This window comes from Myotis nattereri (assembly GCF_964212035.1).
Source record: "Myotis nattereri genome assembly, chromosome: 8".
In the NCBI taxonomy this organism is placed as follows: Eukaryota; Metazoa; Chordata; class Mammalia; order Chiroptera; family Vespertilionidae; genus Myotis; species Myotis nattereri.
The window spans coordinates 64,118,880-64,137,851 of record NC_138083.1 but is presented as its reverse complement, the minus strand read 5'-3'; the positions used below and the strand labels follow the sequence as shown (position 1 = coordinate 64,137,851).

The following is an 18,972-nucleotide window of genomic DNA, read 5'->3' as shown; positions in this document are numbered from 1 at the left end:
AAATACAGCCTGGGGTGGGACCGGGAGAGGGATTCAGCCTTCACATCCAAGAGGACATAAGCAGTAGGCATTTGCAAGTGATGTATGGATAGGAGGTCCAGACCAGATACAGGATTTGTTGGTTTTCCCCCTACAGCCAATTGGTAAGAGAAAAATGAACTGTAAAAGACTATAGAGGGCGGAAGTGCGCACCGAAATGAGATGACCAGCTCTGGGAGAATAGATGAGAGACCAGCTCGGGGATTCCACATGCGCAGCATAGATGCTCAGATGGGTCCAGAGAATACACTCAGTTACTTACCCTTCCATATGTGCAGTATGTGTGCTGACAGTGCTAACAAAGAAGTCACTGTTGGTGAAGGGAAAAGTAATCCTCAGATATTGAAACACCGTAGAGTTCTGAAATTCTGCCTGGTCCACCAGAAAATTAAGTCCATTAAGAAGAATGTGGAGCCAGCCAGGAGCCATCAGGTGGAGAAGTGGCTGGAGCCTTTGCTGCTACAGCAAATGCCGTCCAAATTCTGGGCCTCAGTTTACCCATCTAAGGTCAAGATTTAGGAGAATAAGACCAATCGTCTAGCATTCACTTAGTTTGGTGTGGTGTGTGTGCCAGGACCGCCTGACTTCTCTAAGCCTCCCGCAGCCTCTGAAGTAACTATTACTGACCCCGTTTACAGATGAGACACTAATGCACAAAGAAGCAGTGCTGCTTCCCTTTGCGTAAGCTCATCTGCAGGCGGCGGGAAGTGGCATTCGGATTCGGACCCGGACGTCCGGTCTGCAGAGCCCTTGCCGTTAGCTCCGAACCCAGCCTGTGCCCGTCAGGGTGACTGGTCTGAATTGAGATGGACTCTGAGCATAGAACGCACACTGGTTTTGAAGACTTAGAATGAACAAAAGAATGTAAAATATATCAATTCTTAAATCATTACATGTTGAAATGACAATGTTTTTGACATACTGGGTTAAGTAAAATATCACAACTTAAGTGGTTTCTTGTAACAGTAAATAGGCAAATTTGAGTATTAAAGAGGTCTAAGAAGAAATCACAAAGCTTTTATTTCTTCAAATCTTCCATACACAAACAATATATTAAAGAATTAGACCATTTTAGTATTCTGGTTATGTTTTTTTAAAAGTCTTTATCCCTTAAAGATATAGACAAAAATATATAAGGATAAAATGATGTGACATCTGGGATTTTCTTCAGAATAAACCAGGGATTAGATGAAACAAAAATGGCTCTAAGTGGATAATTATTGATAGTAGTTAGATGGGAATTAGTTATCCGTTTTTTCTACCTTTGTACATATTTTAAATATTCCATAGTAAAGTTTGAAAAGATCACAAAGATAGCAGAAAATAGTTTTATTATTTGGCATATTTAAAAACATAGCATTTAACATTAACTCCCGATATGTTAAATTTCTTAGGGAGTTACCTACTAAATCTGTTTCATGAGGTCAGTTTACAATGTGTTTTGTAAAATTTTTTAAAATATATTTTTATTGATTTCAGAGGGGAAGGGAAAGGAGGAGAGATATTAACATCAGGGATGAGAGGGAATCATTGATTGGCTGCCTCCTGCATGCCCCCTATTGAGGACCGAGCCCACAACCTGGGCATGAGCCCTTGACCAGAGAGAACCCAGGACCTTTGAGTTCATAGGCTGACGCTCTAGCCACTGAGCCAAACCGGCCAGGGCAAGATCAGTTTACAATTGAACGCACTTTATTCTGTTTGTAATGGTCAGATGCTTTAACACAACCACTCTCCCCTGCTCCCCGACACTGTCGTTGCTCACTTCCATGTGCATTGTTGGTCAGGTGTGGTTCAGCGGTTGCGCGTGGACCTGTGAGCCAGGAGGCTGTGGTTTAATTCCTGGTCAGGGTACATGCCTGAAGTGCAGGCTCGAACCCCGTTGGGGGCAAGCAGGAGGCAACCAATCGATGGTTCGCTCTCATCATTGATGTTTCCATCTCTCTCTCTCTCTCTCTCTCTCCCCCTTCCTCTCTCTGAAATCAATAAAAAAATAAAATAAAAATAGGTGATTCATCACTAAAAGATGTATTTTCCCTCTTTTAAAAAGCAAATATTGTAAACTACAGACATTATGCATCTCACTCTTCATTCTGTGGATATTCCAAATGTATTTTGCCACTCCCTTACTGCTGGACATTTGTTTTTATAGTATTTTGAACAACTTACTCCAAAATTATGTGACCTTATGTATATCTTTTTCAGTGATTTAAAAAATATATATATATATATATCTACACTATATATATATATATATCTACACTAATAAAAGAGAAAAATGGTAATTGGCGTACGACGCTACCCTTTTCATTGGCTAATCAGGGCTATATGCAAATTAACTGCCAACTAAGATGGCGGTTAATTTACATATGTAGGCACAATGCAGGGAGGCGAAAGGGAAAGCAGGAAGAAGCCCCCTGCCACTGACAGTGATCAGAAACCCAGGGGGGAACTAAGAGCTGGGGGCCCTGGGGCCGCCTTTGCCCTGCCCCCCAGCCATGATCGGAGAATCAGGTGCCTTTTCCGCCCTGGCCAGTGATAGCAGGAAGTAGGGGTGGAGCCAGCGATGGGAGCTGGGCACGGTCGAAGCTGGCAGTCCCAGGAGCTAGGGGTCCCTTGCCTGGGCCTAAAGTGAAGCCCACGATCGCGGGGCCGCTGCAGCTGTGGGTCCCCGCTGCCCGGGACGGACGCCTCAGCCAGAGGCGTCCTGCAGGGGCAGGGGCAGAGCCCGTGCGATCGTGGCGCCCCCTGCTGCCACTGCAGGTCCCCGCTGCCCAGGCCGGATGCCTAGGCCAGAGGCGTTAGGCCTGGGCAGGGGCGGAGCCTGCAACCGTGGGGAGCTGGGGGTCCCCTGCCCAGGCCTGACACCTCTGCCAGAGGCCTCAGGCCTGGTCAAGGGGCCGATCCGGTAATTGGTGATCGGAGGGTGATGAGGGTCAACTCCTCTGGCCGAGGCATCAGGCCTGGGCAAGGGGAAGAGCCAGCAATCGGAGGGGTCTGGGGGTCCCCTGCCCAGGCCTGATTCCTGGGCCAGAGGCATCAGGCCTGGGCTGGGGGCAGAACCAGTGATGGGGGGAAATGAGGGTCCCCTGCCCAGGCCTGACGCCTGCCCAGGCCTGGGCAAGGGGCCGATCCTGCGATTGGAGGGTGATGGGGGTCAACACCTGAGGGCTCCCAATATGTGAGAGGGGGCAGGCTGGGCTGAGGGACACTCCCCCCCCCACACACACCCAGTGCACAAATTTCGTGCACCGGGCCCCTAGTATATATGTATGTATGTATGTGTGTATATATATATATAATATATATATATATATATATATATATATATATATATATTGATTTCAGAGAGAAAGGGAGAGAGAGAGATAGAAACATCAATGATGAGAGAGAATCATTGATTGGCACGACCCCCACTGGGGACCCAGCCCACAACTGGGGCATGTGCCCTTGATCATAATCGAACCCAGGACCCTTCAGTCCACAGGCTGATGCTCTATCCACTGAGCCAAACCAGCCAGGGCTCAGTGATTCTTAAACCCTTTGTGGGGTGGGGTTTGCCTATAAACTTTGTTGAGTAACTGTATTGTTTATATTTCAGGTTGCTCTTCTATTATTAGAAAAAGAAGTATTAGATAAGAATGATATGGTTGAACTTTTGGGCCCCAGACCATTTGCGGAAAAATCTACCTATGAAGAATTTGTGGAAGGCACTGGCAGCTTGGATGAGGACACTTCGCTTCCAGAGGGCCTGAAGGACTGGAACAAAGACCGGGAAAAGGAGAAAGAGGTGTCTCCAGAGGAGAAAATCGCCAATCAGATCCGAGGAGGGAGGCCGTTTTAGCTTGTATTGTGGGTTCAGTTTGCACGTTATTTCAACTCTGGCTTTCTCAGAAGAATGAGAACACTGCTAAGTTGATCTTAACCAGCGCTGACCAGTTGAAGTGGTGGGGAGAGGAGTACTTAATCCTCAGCTTCAGCAGTCCCAGTAGGGGTGGCGGGGTGATTTCCCCAGGCCCTGGGCTCTTGGACAGCGTCTGGGAGAGTAGAGCTTGGTGCCCAGCACTGGTCCCGCTCCACCGTCAGTGAAGCCAGCAGAACATGTCGGGGAGAATGGAAAGCTTGCCAGCGTGGGAGAGGCCTGTATTTCACTTTCCATCGCCCCACCCTTCATTCCCATTTCCCTGCAGAGGCTGTGAAATTAAATTGGATTCCTGATAAGAATATTTAAATTTGACTAATACTTTGAAGATTGAATCCAGACTACATGTTGCCGTTTTACTGGGATGATTTTCTACAGAGAGCTGTAACATATTAAAAAAATATGAATGTATTATGTAAATACGGCTTCTTTACATCAGAAATAAAGTGTAAACATTTTAATTTTTTCTCCTGACCACACAGAGGGCCACTGTTCATGCTTGGGATACTTTCTTTTAGTCTCTGGTTCTCATCTGCTCGCACGTGAGGATGAGGAACTTCTAGGTTTGTGTGTCCTGGAATGATGAATTCTGGTACCAGCTCAGTCAGGGTGAGAATCTGTGACTTACACCCTTACTAGACCAGTCATGACCACGTGTTGGTCACACTGTCTGGGACTGGGAGTCGGTGTGTCATAACAGGTGTGGCAGGCTGTCCAAGCCATCACCTGGACTTCAGAGAAGAGCAGTGACAATAAGCTAGAGAGGCCCCTGTGCCCTGGATCTTCCATGACTTGCCTGCTCTGAATGGTAAGCTGTGGCCATTACTATTAGAAGGGTGTGTGGGTCCAGAAAAGTGGAGGTCTGCAATATTGCAAACGTAGATGGACTATGCATGAAGATGGACTAAACCTTACAAAGCCACTATTTGGATTTGTAAGTACCATGCATTTTTGCATTTATTAATACATATTTTTAGCAGCTCCCTTTACTGTTATTCTACTTGCCTTGTGTATCCTTGATGTAGTTATGTTGTGGGAATGGTGACTCCTCAGACTTAAGACAGAATCAGTGGCATCTGGAGCAGCACTGGGCTGATGGGACGGGAGGTGGCTCAGGCAGTGACCTGCAGAAGCCACACTGACGGCCCTCTTTCCTCAGGGGGTACTTGTGGGAAGTAGCTGAGTGAAGAATTGTTTTGAGGCTGTAGGAGGATTCAGCCATCAGGGTGTTTAGGGTGCTGTCCTCCAGATAAGCAGTGACGAGATGTTCAGGACTCTCCTCTTCCCACTGCAAAGAGGTGGCAGTGTGTGCTGTTCTGTCTGCGCGGAATGAAGGGTGTGCCAAGCATGAGTCCTGTTTGATTCAGTAAGAAAACTGACAAAGCTGTGTGGGAGACTCAGATGGTAACCCACAACTCCTGCAGCCCCAGCGGGACTCGGCTGCACGGAGTGGCCAGTCACACCTGCTGCACTCCAGGCACTGTACTGAGCGTCACCTACGGTGGGGCCTAACTAGAGCCTGGCCCACAGCAGGTGCTCGGAGGAAATCAGACCTAGCACATTTCCAGGTTAGATGGGAATGGTAAGGTGTATTTTTACTGTAGTCACAAAATAGTTCAGACTTAGGCAAAAAAGATCTGTTCTCACCTCAGTTCAAGTCATGCTGTCTACTCCAGTCTGGGGCTGCCTGCCGGTGTGCTCAGTGGTTGAGCATTGACCCATGAACCAAGAGGTCACTGGTTTCGATTTCAGTCAGGGCACATGCCTGGGTTTTGAGCTGGATCTCCAGTGGGGGGCATGCAGGATATATCTCATCAATTGTTTCTATCTATCCTTCTCCTCTCTAAAAATAAACATTTTTTAAAAAAAAGGCTAGGGCTGCCCCAGCCAGTTTGGCTCAGTGGATAGTGTTGGCCCATGGTCTGAAGGGTCCCGGCTTCGATTCCAGTCAAGGGCATATACCTCGGTTGCAGGCAGGAGGCAACCAATCAATGTATCTCTGTCACATCGATGTTTCTCCTCTGTCTCTCCCCCTCTCTCTAAAAAATCAATGGAAATATATCCTCGGGTGAGGATTAACAACAAAAAAATTGCTTACAGGAAGGCTAAGGCTTAACACAAATAAATGCAGCTTAGTGGGTGTGAGCCATGGCATCACAGCACCAGGCGGGGCTAGGTCACACGGAGGTGGCCCTAGATCTCAGTGACTCCAAATGGCAAAGACTCACTGCTCTTCCTTCTTGTCCAACAGTTACCGATGGAGAAGCTGGGTTACCTTTACAGGAGGAATCAGGATCCCCCACGTAGGAGTCCGAGCAGACGGCCAAGCACTAACATTTGCTTCACTTTCTTTTGGCTAAAGCACAATCACTGGTTCACAGCTAACTGGCAGTGCTGGCCAATTACTAGTAAAACTAGCCTGGTCCTGCCCTGTGGGAATTTGACTTTACAAGACCTGTTACAGAAGTTGTGGCTAGTTTACAGGAACCATAAAGTGATCATTTATTACACAGACAAGAGCCTTCACCTCTGTGCTGGGCCAGGCTGCTGGCCTGGGTTCCTGCTCTGAGACCCCTCCCACCCAGTGCCCCTCTCCCACCGAGAGCCAGCTGGAGCCTGAAGGTAATCGGTGGCTCCTCTGGCAAATGTCAGCGGAGTTGTTAGGGAAGGCTGGGACCCACTGGCCCAGGGAGATGAAAGTTCTGTGGGCGGTCTGAATGCTGTTGCTCACGGGGCTGATGGCTTTTCTTTATGCGCGCACAGCCTGGGAGTCAGAATTCTGGCTCCCACCGCAAAGCCTGCATTCAAGAAGAGCCTCTGCCAGTGAACGGCAGGGGCAGGTCACCCAGGGCAGACTAGAGATCTGTGCAACCATCGTGAGGATGCCAAGTAACAAATCTATCACATAAGCAAAGGCTGGGAGAGACGAAGGAACAGTTTTAGTGTTTTATTACGAACAAGCTGTTTCAAAGGTTCAATATTGCATATTCAAGATAAGGCAACACGGCACAGCTTCATTTCACAAAGGATGAAAAAATACTGTTTCTAACTTCCCTGCTAATTCTCAGACATGGTTGAACACTTGATAGAAGGTGAGGTTTATTCACTTAGCCCTTAACTGATGGCCCGTAAGTTCTTTTAAGTCCTCCAGTAGAAAATGTCCCTCATCTGATCTGAATGGGGAGGACTGCCAATTCTCTGCTATTTTAATGTACTTTCTTTGTTCTAGATGACCAAGAGTACAATTTTATTGCATTTGGGAGGGGCCTGCACCCATATATTTAGGCCAGTGCATCATTGAACAGCCATTGGAGTTAAGACACATCTGAGTTAAAGCAAGAAAGTCTGAATTGTCGTATGTGAGACAGGGGCGCGCCTCTATTTGTTGATCTCCTCTTCGTCGTCTTCGAAAGCTTCTTCACCGTCGTTGGCCGTAGCTTCTTGATATTGCTGGTACTCAGACACCAGGTCGTTCATGTTGCTCTCCGCTTCTGTGAACTCCATCTCATCCATGCCCTCGCCCGTGAACCAGTGCAGGAAGGCCTTCCGGCGGAACATGGCAGAAAACTGCTCCGAGATGCGCTTGAACAGCTCCTGGATGGCCGTGCTGTTGCCGATGAAGGTGGAGGCCATCTTGAGGCCCCGGGGAGGGATGTCGCACACGGCCACCTTGACGTTGTTGGGGATCCACTCCACGAAGTAGCTGCTGTTCTTGTTCTGGATGGCCAGCATCTGCTCGTCCACCTCCTTCATGGACATGGGGCCCCGGAAGACGGTGGCCACGGTCAGGTAGCGCCCATGTCTTGGATCACAGGCCGCCATCATATTCTTGGCATCGAACATTTGTTGAGTCAGTTCGGGCACTGTCAGGGCCCGGTACTGCTGGCTGCCTCTGGCCGTCAGGGGGGCAAAGCCGGGCATGAAGAAGTGAAGGCGGGGGAAAGGGACCATGTTCACCGCAAGCTTGCGGAGGTCAGCATTGAGCTGGCCTGGGAAGCGTAGCGAGGTGGTGACCCCACTCATGGTGGCCGACACCAGGTGGTTGAGGTCCCCATAGGTGGGCGTGGTCAGCTTCAGGGTGCGGAAGCAGATGTCGTACAGGGCCTCGTTGTCGATGCAGTAGGTCTCATCCGTGTTCTCCACCAGCTGGTGGACTGACAAGGTGGCATTGTAGGGCTCCACCACCGTGTCCGAGACCTTGGGGGAGGGCATGACGCTGAAGGTGTTCATGATCCTGTCAGGATACTCCTCCCGGATTTTGCTGATGAGCAGTGTGCCCATGCCTGACCCTGTGCCCCCTCCCAGGGAGTGGGTCAGCTGGAAGCCCTGCAGGCAGTCACAGTGCTCACACTCTTTCCTCACCACGTCGAGCACCGAATCCACCAGCTCTGCTCCTTCTGTGTAATGCCCCTTTGCCCAGTTGTTTCCAGCACCAGTTTGTCCTGGAATAAGCAAGAGTAGCACACCATTTAGATAGGGCAAGACAGGCCCTAACTGGTTTGGCTCGGTTGGTTGGCGCATCCTCCCATATACCCATATATTGCAAGGTTGCAGGTTTGATTCCCAGTCAGGGCACATACCTAGGTTGTGGGTTTGATCCCCATTTGGGGCACATATGGGAGGCAACTGATGGATGTTTCTCGCTCACATCATTGTTTTTCTCTCTCTCAAATTGATAAGCATTCGCTTGGGTGAGGATAAAAAGAAATATAATAAATAAATAGGGCAAGACCATAGGACCCACTCATTGATATTGATACATTTTAAATGGTGATGGAAAAGATGTATTATCGGTTAGATAATATGGTGTTGGCCAAAGTCAGCAGGTGGGTAAACAGGCACCACCAATATTGCTGGTGAGTACACGTGTTAGTACCTCTTTAGACAAGTTAAGTACTTGTCAATTTTTTTAAAATATTCTTTTATTGATTTCAGAAAGGAAGGGCGATGGAGAGAGACAGAAACATCAATGATGAGAGAGAATCATCGATCGGCTGCCTCCTGCACACCCTACACTGGGGACTGAGCCCACAACCCGGGCATGTGCCCTGACCGGGCATTGAACCATGACCTCCTGGTTCATAGATTGACATAACCACTGAGCCATGATGGCTGGGCACCCCCATCAATTTTTAAGATGGACATATGTTTTGACCAGGTAATATCCACTTATTCTCCAGAAGTTAACTTGAATTTTGCAAACACCCCGCTGGTGGCAAGAATTCACAACCACAGCCTGACGACCAGCTTCTCTGCTCTGTGTGGGCAGGTCCATGTCTGATGTTGACCACCACAGGGGAAACTGAGGTAGGCAGCAGTGACCCCACCAAGACTCCCCCTTGAGACCAGCCTGGTGCTGCATCAGCTAAGATGAGTAGATGGGAGGCTCTTGTGCACTTAGTCTTAGGGGGATGGGGACCCCTCACACTGACGTCTGCTGACCAGCACCCCTGGATTCTGTTCTCAAGGCCTTCATCGAGGGCGAATGAGTCGTCTTAAATGTCTGTATATCTTCCATAGCATTTATCAGTGCTAAGCACTGTGGCTTTACTAGAAGTCTAAAACAACCCTAATCCTGTGATTCTTCAGTAATTTTTAAATGGACTACTAGTGACTTGTATCACATACAAAGGGATACCCTTCTAGAATATGCAAAGCCTTACAAATCAGCAAGGAAACCAACCGCCTTTAGGGAAACGGGCAAAGAATATAAATAGTTCATAGTGAAGGAAATGAAAATCACAAGTATTGACATATTCTTCATAAGGGAAATGCAAATTAAAACACGAAGATTCGATTTCTCCCCTGTGGAATTGACAGAGGGGAAACAGTTCGATAACACTGGTTGGCGAGGGTTTGGGAAAGGCCCCTTCCTACATGGCAGCTGCTGGAGGCTTAAGAAAACGAGACTGGAGAATAATGGAGCAATATCTGTCAAATTAGTCCTCTTGGATTCAGCAATTCTACTTCTATCAGTTTTCTTCAATAGATATACTCCTGTGTGCAAAATGCCCCACAGACACATATTTCCTGAAGAGCAGTTTGCAATAGTAAAGAAAAAGGGAAGCACCAAAGTGTCTTTTAAAAGAGGCTAGTTCCTATGCAAACACTATCAGCCATCGGTCCTAGCACTGAGATGGGAACATTTTCTTAAGTATATTCGAAGTGGAAAAAACCCCGGAGTACTAAGTGGTGCATATAGTTGACAATCGTCTTATGTATGTAATGGATATGTTCCTGCTGGGATGTGCACAGAATGTGTCTGAAAGGACACACACGAGGCTGAGAGTGGCTGCTCTGGGAAGGAGCCGGGGGCACCGGCGTGGGAAGGAAGGAGACCGCGTTCTCACTGAACACCCTGTGGTTCCTGTTGAATCCAGACCGTACACATCGTCTACCTGGCTAGCTAGCAAGAAGGAATGTTTTTAACTTTATTTAAGCATTTAAAAATGCCTTTTGGAAAGAAATACACACTGAACTAATAAATGATTGTTTCTGAAGGAAGGGATTTTAGGCAGTTCAGTTTCAACATTATATATTGCTGATAAAAATTTAATTAAACATATATGTATTTTATGATCATCAAAAGAAAATTATGGAAACCTGCCTTTAAGGAAAATTTTAAAGTGTCACCAATAAGTGGGGAGACACACAATGGATAGGCAGTGACCATCATGGGAGATGTTAATGAGCTTTTTTCAAAAGCTATAAAATAGTATGTGTAGCACAATCCCATTTTCTTTTTTTTCTTTTAAATATATTTTATTGATTTTTTTTTACAGAGAGGAAGGGAGAGGGATAGAGAGTCGGAAACATTGACGAGAGAGAAACATCGATCAGCTGCCTCCTGCACACTCCCCACTGGGGATGTGCCCACAACCAAGGTACATGCCCTTGACCAGAATCGAACCTGGGACCCTTCAGTCCCCAGGTCGACGCTCTATCCAGTGAACCAAACTGGCCAGGGCCACAATCCCATTTTCAAAAAACTAAATCAAATGTGTGTGTGTGCGTGAGGTCGCGGGTACATGTATACATGGAAAAAGATCAGGCAGGACACTCCTCCACTGTCTACAGCAGTGGTTCTCAACCTTCCTAATGCTGCCTTTAATACAGTTCCTCATGTTGTGACCCAACCATAAAATGGTTTTCGTTGCTACTTCATAACTGTAATTTTGCTACTGTTATGAATCGTAATGTAAATATCTGATATGCAGGATGTATTTTCATTGTTACAAATTGAACATAATTAAAGCATAGTGATTAATCACAAAAACAATATGTAATTATATATGTGTTTTCTGATGGTCTTAGGCAAACCCTGTGAAAGGGTCATTCGACCCCCGAAGGGTCGCGGCCCACAGGTTGAGAACCGCTGGTCTACAGCATTCCATTGTCCTCAGGAACTAAAATCTCAGGGGCCATCAGTGGAAGGATGGGGGGGTTTCTGTGTTTATACTACATACTTGCTTATTGTTTGAAAAAATACATGTGGAGCCCGGCCGGCGTGGCTCAGTGGTTGAGCGTCGACCTATGAACCTGGCGGTCACAGTTTGATTCCTGGTCAGGCCATATGCTCTAGTTGCAGGCTCGATCCTCAATGTGGGGTGTGCAGAGAGAATCATCGACTGATCACTGATTCTCTCTCATCATTGATGTTTCTCTTTCTCCCTCCCCCTTCCTCACTGAAATCAATAAAAATATATTTAAAGGAGGGGGAAAAACCCATGTGGAAACAGTGTAACTTTGTAATGACAACATTAAATATGTTTAAATATTAAATAGTGAGGTTTAAAAAATAAATAAATAAATAAATAAATAAATAAATAAACAAACAAACAGTGCGTTTTCCGGGAGGGCAGAACCGCCCATCGGGAACCACGGCTGTGCTGGTCTGGCCTCGCCCCACCTTACAAGTGAGGCCAGCCTCACTCCTGTGTTCTCTGCCCCATTTGGCTGGTCAAAGGCATCAAGGCTATTGGCATGACAGGACCTGTGGCTCACAGTAAATTGCAGATATTCTCTCTCTAATAATCAACTATAAAAACATTCCCTCCGGGCCTGCATCAGGCCCTGTGGGCACTGACCACTTCAGCCCCTCAGGTGGTCATCACCTTGACCAGAAGGTGACTGTGTTCTCTTTCTTCCCGCCCAGTTGGGTCGCACAGTGCAACTTGGCTGCCTCGAAAATGATCATTGTCCTTCCTATGCCCCTACCAACTCCTGTCTACCCCTCCCCACCCAACCCAGCAGCCGGCAGCCGGCCAGACCACAGCAGAGGCACTGGGAGGAACAAGCTCGGGGGGCCTACTCAGGGCTAGCCTTGCGCCGGGGCTCACTCCTGTAAAAGCAAAGACTGAGTGTAACTGTTACGAAGAGACTAGGAATTATTTCCTTAAACTAGAGTAGAAACAGTAACTACTGTAAACAGTAACTAGTTTTTTAAAAACTGAAAATAAGCATGTGGCGTTAGGCAGACAGAAGCCACAGTGAATCAAGCTTGCTCGAGTGGGCAGTGCAGAGATCCTGAACTGGACCCTTTCTCTTCCTGCAGCTCACACCACGCATGTGGCTCCCTCGGTGTTTATAACATGATGAGCCATAAGGTTTTCTCTGCTCTTGTCAGGAGGAAGCTGGTGAGTTCTGAAAATATTTTGCCACTGTCTCATAGCAACAGACGTTCCCAGTTAAATATTTGGGGGTCATGAGTTGAACATCTTCTGTAATGCAATGTTGTGACATTAATCAGCGGCTCCGGGGTGTAGAGCACAAGGCTGCAATCTCACAGCTTGGCAGTCGGGTTGCAACAGATCCCCTGGGTGTCCTCGGAGTCCGCCCTCTGGTGCACCTCCAGAGCTCACACCGTGAGTGTGTGTGCTCTCTGACCCTCTCTAGCACCAAAATTTGAAGAAAAAAGTGCAAGTGCAGAAAGAGGCTTGAAGGACATTTTCTCTCTCTGGTGTTTCGTTTCCCACTATCTAACAGTTACGATGGCTATGTAGCCAGCAATTCATTGGGAAAAAGTTGGTGTGTTTTTTTTTAAAGTATTTTCATGTTTAAAACTTAAATGCAGACAAATTTTCACATTTAGAATTATACACACTTCAAGTCTATGTTTTAAAAAGAAAACATTTCAAACTATATTTGAAAATGGACTGATTTTGGCTTATTTTAACTTGCCACCTCAGAGACAGTGAGCTAGAAAGCCCCTGGGGGATGAACCATCTCCCACTCACAGACAATTCTGCCTCTTTTATTACCTGGAAAATGCCCTGAAAACAGCTGTTCAGCCAAACAATATAGGATGTTCATACATTCTGGATGCCCCTCCCTTCCACAAATGTGCTATTTTAACAAAGTAAGCATACTCATTGAAACAATTCAAAATTCTTAAAGACAGGTATGCATGTTTTGGCAAGAAGCAAAAAAATAATCCTGGGGACAGTGTAAATGCCAAGCATCATTTCTAACATTTTTCAGTTTACAAGGATAGTAAATTAGATAACTTAGATAATAGTTATTATAGGTCTATCTTTTTTTAAAAAAAAATATATTTTTATTGATTTTTTACAGAGAGGAAGGGAGAGGGACAGAGAGTTAGAAACATCGATCGGAGAGAAACATCGATCAGCTGCCTCCTGCACACCTCCCACTGGGGTTGTGCCCGCAACCAAGGTACATGCCCTTGACCGGAATCGAACCTGGGACCCTTCAGTCCGCAGGTCGACACTCTATCCACCGAGCCAACCTGAGCCAAACTGGTTTCAGCTATAGGTCTATCTTAATTTGTTCTTAAACATTTTGACCCCATTTATTGACACCTAGATAGCCGAGATCAAACCTTTCTTACACTTCAATATTCAGTTCAATCAAATAAAGCTTCCACAATTGCTAAATTTGCTGCCCTGAGAAACTAGCTTAACACGACGACTTCAATAGTCTGGGATAATTCAATTAGGTAAAAATTGGTCCCCGGTTTCGACTCTCTGAAACCTCAAATGCCCTGGCTGTGCAGGAGGGCTGCTGGGGGGAGCCTCACTCCTGAGCAGACAGCTGGGCTGGGAGGGGCGAGAGGAAGGAGAGAGGGTGCTTGGCCTCTGGCGTCCCACTAGCGACCTCGCCCAGAAAGCGCATCCACGGGCCCCATAGCCTCATCCGTGACGTTTCTTATGGCAGATTGAAGGCATGTAAAAGGATATGAAGAGCACTGTAGTGGATATCTACTTACCTATCACCCACTCTAAGAAACAGAACATACCAATGTTACCTGAAGCCCAATAGAACATATATAAATTAGAACATCTTAAATTTAAACAATATAGAGTACTTTTTTTCTCTGTTCTCTCCAACCTCCATGGGATCAGGGTTCACCGAGTTACATCTGAATCTTTGTGTTTTTATGTGTGAGTCCTGTTCATGTGCGCCTGGGGCCAATTAGGGTCTCTAGTTCAGTGAAAGGCAAAGAATATAAATGTCCCCACTTGTGAACAATAAAAATATTGGCAATTTAGGGTTTCTAATATAAGAAAAGGGGCACCAGAGTCCCGATCTATTTGAAATATTAAAGGTGAAAGAAAACTCTTGAACAAGTTATTATTAGAAGCTTCACCTGTCCCATTGGTTGTGTAGGTTGTCATGGTGATGAGAAGTGGATGGCATCCAGAGGATACAAAGTCTTTGTGAGCATTCATCTTCCCGAGAAGCCACTGCCTTGTCTTCTCCTAACAAGTCCGTGCCTGGTTCTGCTACAAGGTAATGAACTCTACACCAATAAAATCTCCCAGACTGTGTCCTCTTGTAGAGGCAGAATTGTCTACAAATGGGAAACGGTTCATCCCCCTGTGGCTTTCACTCTCAAACCTATGGCTACAGCGTGATGGAGGCTGGTAACACTAACGGTGCCACTTTGATTTTATTTAATTCATTTATTATTTTTAAAAATATGTTTTTGTTGATTTCAGAGAGGAAGGGAGAGGGAGACAGAGATAGAAATATCAATGATGAGAGAGAATCATTAATTGGCTGCCTCCTGCACGCCCCCTACTGGGGATGGAGCCCACAAACCGGGCACATGCCCTTGATCAAGCTCGAACCTGGGACTCTTAAGCCCACAGCCCAACGCTCTCTCCACTAAGCCAAACCAGCTAGGGACAATTTATTTAATTTTATATAATTTTCTTTAGAAGTTTACAGAGAGTGGGTGCTATTATTATGTGTTTTGTTTTGTTTTTAGGTAGAAGAAGAGGGAGGATTTTCCCATTCTGCTAGAACAAACTCATATGGCACCAGTCTTTACAGAAAGAAAGCAGAACTGTCTATAGATACTGAGAAAGAAATATAGGCACAAATGTACTGCAGTTAAAACATGAGCAATATAGGATCCAAAAATAAGTTACTATTATCATATTATTATAATTTATGAAGGGGGAAGACATTAATGTCTAAAATTATTTTTTTAAATAAAAAACTATCAGGATAAGCATTTCTTTTAGAAACACAGAGGTTACTCGTAAAATCAAGAATTACGAGAGGTGCCTGTGATCAGTGTGGGGTCTGCTGGTTTCCTGTGCCGTGTGATGTTTTTAATCTTGCACACAAATCAGTTTTGATGTTTAAAAAGAAGCAGAGGGCAGGAAAGGGAACCTACCGAAGATGAAGTTGTCAGGCCGGAAGAGCTGCCCGAAAGGCCCGGACCGCACACTGTCCATGGTGCCAGGTTCCAAGTCCACCAGGGCGGCCCTGGGCACGTATTTCTGAGCTGGAAGAGAACAGAACCCACCCACCAGAGGTCATTTTCTGGTTTCTGAAGTAACAGACTTCCCCATAGCAAGTCCTACAGCTCAGCTGCCTGGAGCATATGAGGCCGGATTTCAGAGCGGGCACCTGGCTTTCGCAGAATCACAGACTCCGAGCACGGGGAGAACACAGTCCCACCCTGACTTGTTCAGACGAGGAAACCAGCCCAGGCAGGAACGGGCAGAGGAAGTTCCAGGAATACGCAGGGTGGGAAATCAAGTCTCCTGACTTCCTGCCTCCTGGATTTTCCGTTCACCCTAACACCTCTTCCTGCTGGGCAGTTTACGTTTTTAGCTCCATGGAAATAAACCCTGTCTGTGGTGGTAAATTGTGCTGTGCCCAGCCGGTGTGGCTCCATGTTTGAGCGTCCGCCCATGAACCAGGTCACCGTTAGATTCCCAGTCAGGGCACATGCCCAGGCTTGGTCCCCAGTGTGGGGTGTGCAGGAGGCAGCGGATCAATGGTTCTCATCACTGATGTTTCTCTCTCTCTCCCTTCCTCTCTGAACTCAGTAAAAATATATTTTTTTTAAAAATTGTGCTGCCATGGCATTCTTTGTGCTTTTTGGCACCTCCCTCAGGCATACATATACACGAACCCAAGCTACATTCCACGGGCCATTTTCCAAGAGACACTTGCATTTATGAATGAGTGTTGCTGTGCAGCGTTTTCATATATAAGCACACTTTTGTGCCAGTTGAGCAAGAAATCGTTCCCAGTGAGGATGGGGTTAATAGAATCTGCTCTTCAACTCCTGGCCTGCTCTGCACACACCCAGACTGAAGAAGGCTGTAACTGAGCTGGACCGAAGGGTTAACAGGAAGTGCAACATGTACTGGAATTTCCCGTGATGCTATCTAGAAATTTCATCTTCGAGGCCCTACTTGTCCAGACCTTTTGTCATAGCTGCTTCATGAATAAAACGCAGCGAGTTACGAATCCTGCTCTTCTCAGCTCTTTTTTTTTTTTAATATATTTTATTGATCTCTTACAGAGAGGAAGGGAGAGAGATAGTTAGAAACATCGATGAGAGAGAAACATCGATCAGCTGCCTCCCGCACATCTCCTACTGGGGATGTGCCCGCAACCCAGGTACATGCCCCTGACTGGAATCGAACCCGGGACCCTTCAGTCCGCAGGCCGACGCTCTATCCACTGAGCCAAACCGGTTTCGGCCTCTTCTCAGCTCTCATGTGGGCAAGCAGTACAGGAATGCAAAACACTGAAAGTGATCATCGCTGGGAATATCGTGGGCAAGGGTAGTGTTTGTCATTTTCTGGGCCTTCTGTCAATGTCTTAGTTTTTTGTTGTTTTGAAGGGCATGTATCACTTTTATAATAAAAAAGAATTGTTACAGAAATAATGTGCCCACGTAACTACAACACAGATGTGGGTATCCAGGACAGGGTTATTTCCAAACGGAGATAAACCGCAGCCTGGATTTTTCTCAAGTTCCAGCTTCCAGGGAGTGTAGTCTTTTTGGAGGTCTGCAAGGGGCCCGAAAAGTCAGTGAAGGGAGTGCTTTGCAAATTTTGAGCCAAGAATCTCCACTGAGAGATACATGTTAAACTGGAAAGAGAGGAAAAGCCGGACTTTACCCACGAAGTTGGTTTCACAACACTAACGGGTAGCCCGGTTCAAAAGCTCAGACCCGCGCGGAACTGGCTGTTCAAAACGCGCTGGCCGAGCTTCCCGCCCCGCGGGAGCGAGGGAGGAGCCGGGCATCCCGGGAGCCCAGGGCGAGCTTTCCTGCGGCAAACGGCCCTCCCGAGAGGGCGAGCCCCGCAGGACGCCGGTGGGGGGTGGGGGTGGGGGGGTGGGGGGGCGGGGGAGGCCGGGGTCCCAGAGGCAGGATGGCCGCGGTCCAAGAAGGCGGTGGCCGGGGTCCGGGCAGAGTTGGCCGGGGTCCCAGAGAGGATGGCCGGGCGCCGGCGGGGAAGGGCGTGGTCGCGGAGGGGAGCGGACCAGGGTCCGAAGGGGGACCGTGGGCGGGGGGGGGAGACGGACGGGGGGGGGATGGCTGGGGTCCGGCAGGGAAGGGCGGGCCCCGAGGTGGGGGGCCCCGAGGTGGGGGGCCCCGAGGTGGGGGGCCCCGAGGTGGGGGGCCCCGAGGTGGGGGGCCCCGAGGTGGCGGGCCGCCCGCTACTCACAGGAGGACTCATTGTAGTACACGTTGATCCTTTCCAGCTGCAGCGCCGAGTCCCCCACGTAGCCTCCCGCCGGGTCGATGCCGTGTTCATCGCTGATCACTTCCCAAAACTTCAGGCAGGACGGGGAGGGGGGGGGGGGGGGCACAAGGTCAGAGCCCGGAGCCTGGCGCCCCCCCGCGGCTACCCGGGGCCGGCATTCCAGGCGCGCCCCCGCCCGCGGCCGCCCAGCCCGAGTGGGGAGGGGCCGGCGCCCGGGCTCGGAGGCCCCTCCAGGCAGCGCCCCCTCCAGCGCGTCCCCCGAGGACCCAGCGCCACGGCGCCCCCGGGCAGCCGCGCAGCCCGCACCGAGTCCCGCCCGGACACCCGGACGGCCAGCCGCCCCCGCAGGGAAGGTCCGCGCCCGCCCGCCCGCGCCCGCGCCGCCCACCTTGGTGCCGATCTGGTTCCCGCACTGGCCCGCCTGGATGTGCACGATCTCCCTCATGGCGGGCGCCGCTCTGCGCTCCGAGAGCTCGCTCTGTCGACTGCGGGCGGGCTGTGCGCTCGGGGACTCGACCCTCCTCCGCCCCCGACCCCCGCCTGAACCCCACCCCCACCCCGCCGCCGGGACCAATGGCGGCGGGCCTCGCCCTCCCGGCCGCGTCCCCTCCGCCCCGGGTCCGGCGCCTCCCTCCGCTCCTCCCCGCCCCGCTCCTCGTTCCCCGCCCGGCCTCCCTGCCCCGCCCCGGCGCCCCCCTTCGGCTCGCCCTCCCCCGGGCCAAGCTCCCGGGGCCCCCGCCCCTGCGCGGTCCTAGACGGGGGCCCTGGCGGGACAGCTGGGCCCCTCGGGGAGCCGGCCCGGGAAACGAGCGGGTCCTTCGTGGGAGGCGGAGGAAAGGACCGACGCCCGGGTCCCCCTGCACCCCCGCTGCTGCCTCGGTTGCCGGCCCGCCCGAGGGAGGCCGGAGACCCCTGGCGCCGGGGATCGGGACTGTGGTGTCCGAGTTCCCGCTGAGCCGACGCGGCGGGCGCGGCCCATGTTGGCCCCGGGAGGGGTTCCCGGCCCCCGCGCGCGCCCCGGGCTCA

General features: G+C 49.1%; 2 protein-coding genes across 5 annotated transcripts in view; one reads left to right on the top strand and one right to left on the bottom strand.

The window, feature by feature from the left end:
* The window catches only part of AFG3L2 (AFG3 like matrix AAA peptidase subunit 2), a 43,374-nt gene extending 38,939 nt beyond the window's left edge, over positions 1-4,435 (top strand). For all 3 annotated transcript variants that reach the window (XM_081096874.1, XM_081096875.1, XM_081096876.1), the window contains one exon: positions 3,641-4,435. In XM_081096874.1, the coding sequence (XP_080953000.1) occupies positions 3,641-3,883 (243 nt within the window). In that variant the 3' untranslated portion in view covers positions 3,884-4,435. The remainder of the gene's footprint in view (positions 1-3,640) is intronic.
* A 2,444-nt stretch (positions 4,436-6,879) lies between these two features.
* Positions 6,880-18,565, bottom strand: TUBB6 (tubulin beta 6 class V). Of its 2 annotated transcripts, XM_081096872.1 has the most exons (4): positions 18,335-18,565; positions 17,908-18,016; positions 15,609-15,719; positions 6,880-8,403 (listed from the first exon to the last, which is right to left on the bottom strand). In XM_081096872.1, the coding sequence occupies exons 1-4, from the start codon at positions 18,389-18,391 to the stop codon at positions 7,340-7,342; spliced, it is 1,341 nt and encodes a 446-aa protein (XP_080952998.1). In that variant the 5' UTR covers positions 18,392-18,565; the 3' UTR covers positions 6,880-7,339. The 2 variants fall into 2 exon arrangements, with proteins under 2 accessions (XP_080952998.1, XP_080952999.1); XM_081096873.1 differs by lacking the exons at positions 15,609-15,719; positions 17,908-18,016; positions 18,335-18,565 and adding an exon at positions 14,571-14,706 and having other exon boundaries at positions 6,886-8,403.
* Positions 18,566-18,972: the final 407 nt, after the last annotated feature.

What these genes read in the sequence shown, in the direction of transcription:
- TUBB6 (XM_081096872.1), bottom strand. Translation starts at nt 18,391, where the DNA reads ATGAGGGAGATCGTGCACATCCAGGCGGGCCAGTGCGGGAACCAGATC. An exon ending in GGAACCAGATCGGCACCAAG is followed by an intron (nt 18,017 to 18,334) that starts GTGGGCGGCGCG and finishes TCCTGCCTGAAG; the next exon opens with TTTTGGGAAGTGATCAGCGA. An exon ending in GCCTGACAACTTCATCTTCG is followed by an intron (nt 8,404 to 15,608) that starts GTAGGTTCCCTT and finishes TGCTTATTCCAG; the next exon opens with GACAAACTGGTGCTGGAAAC.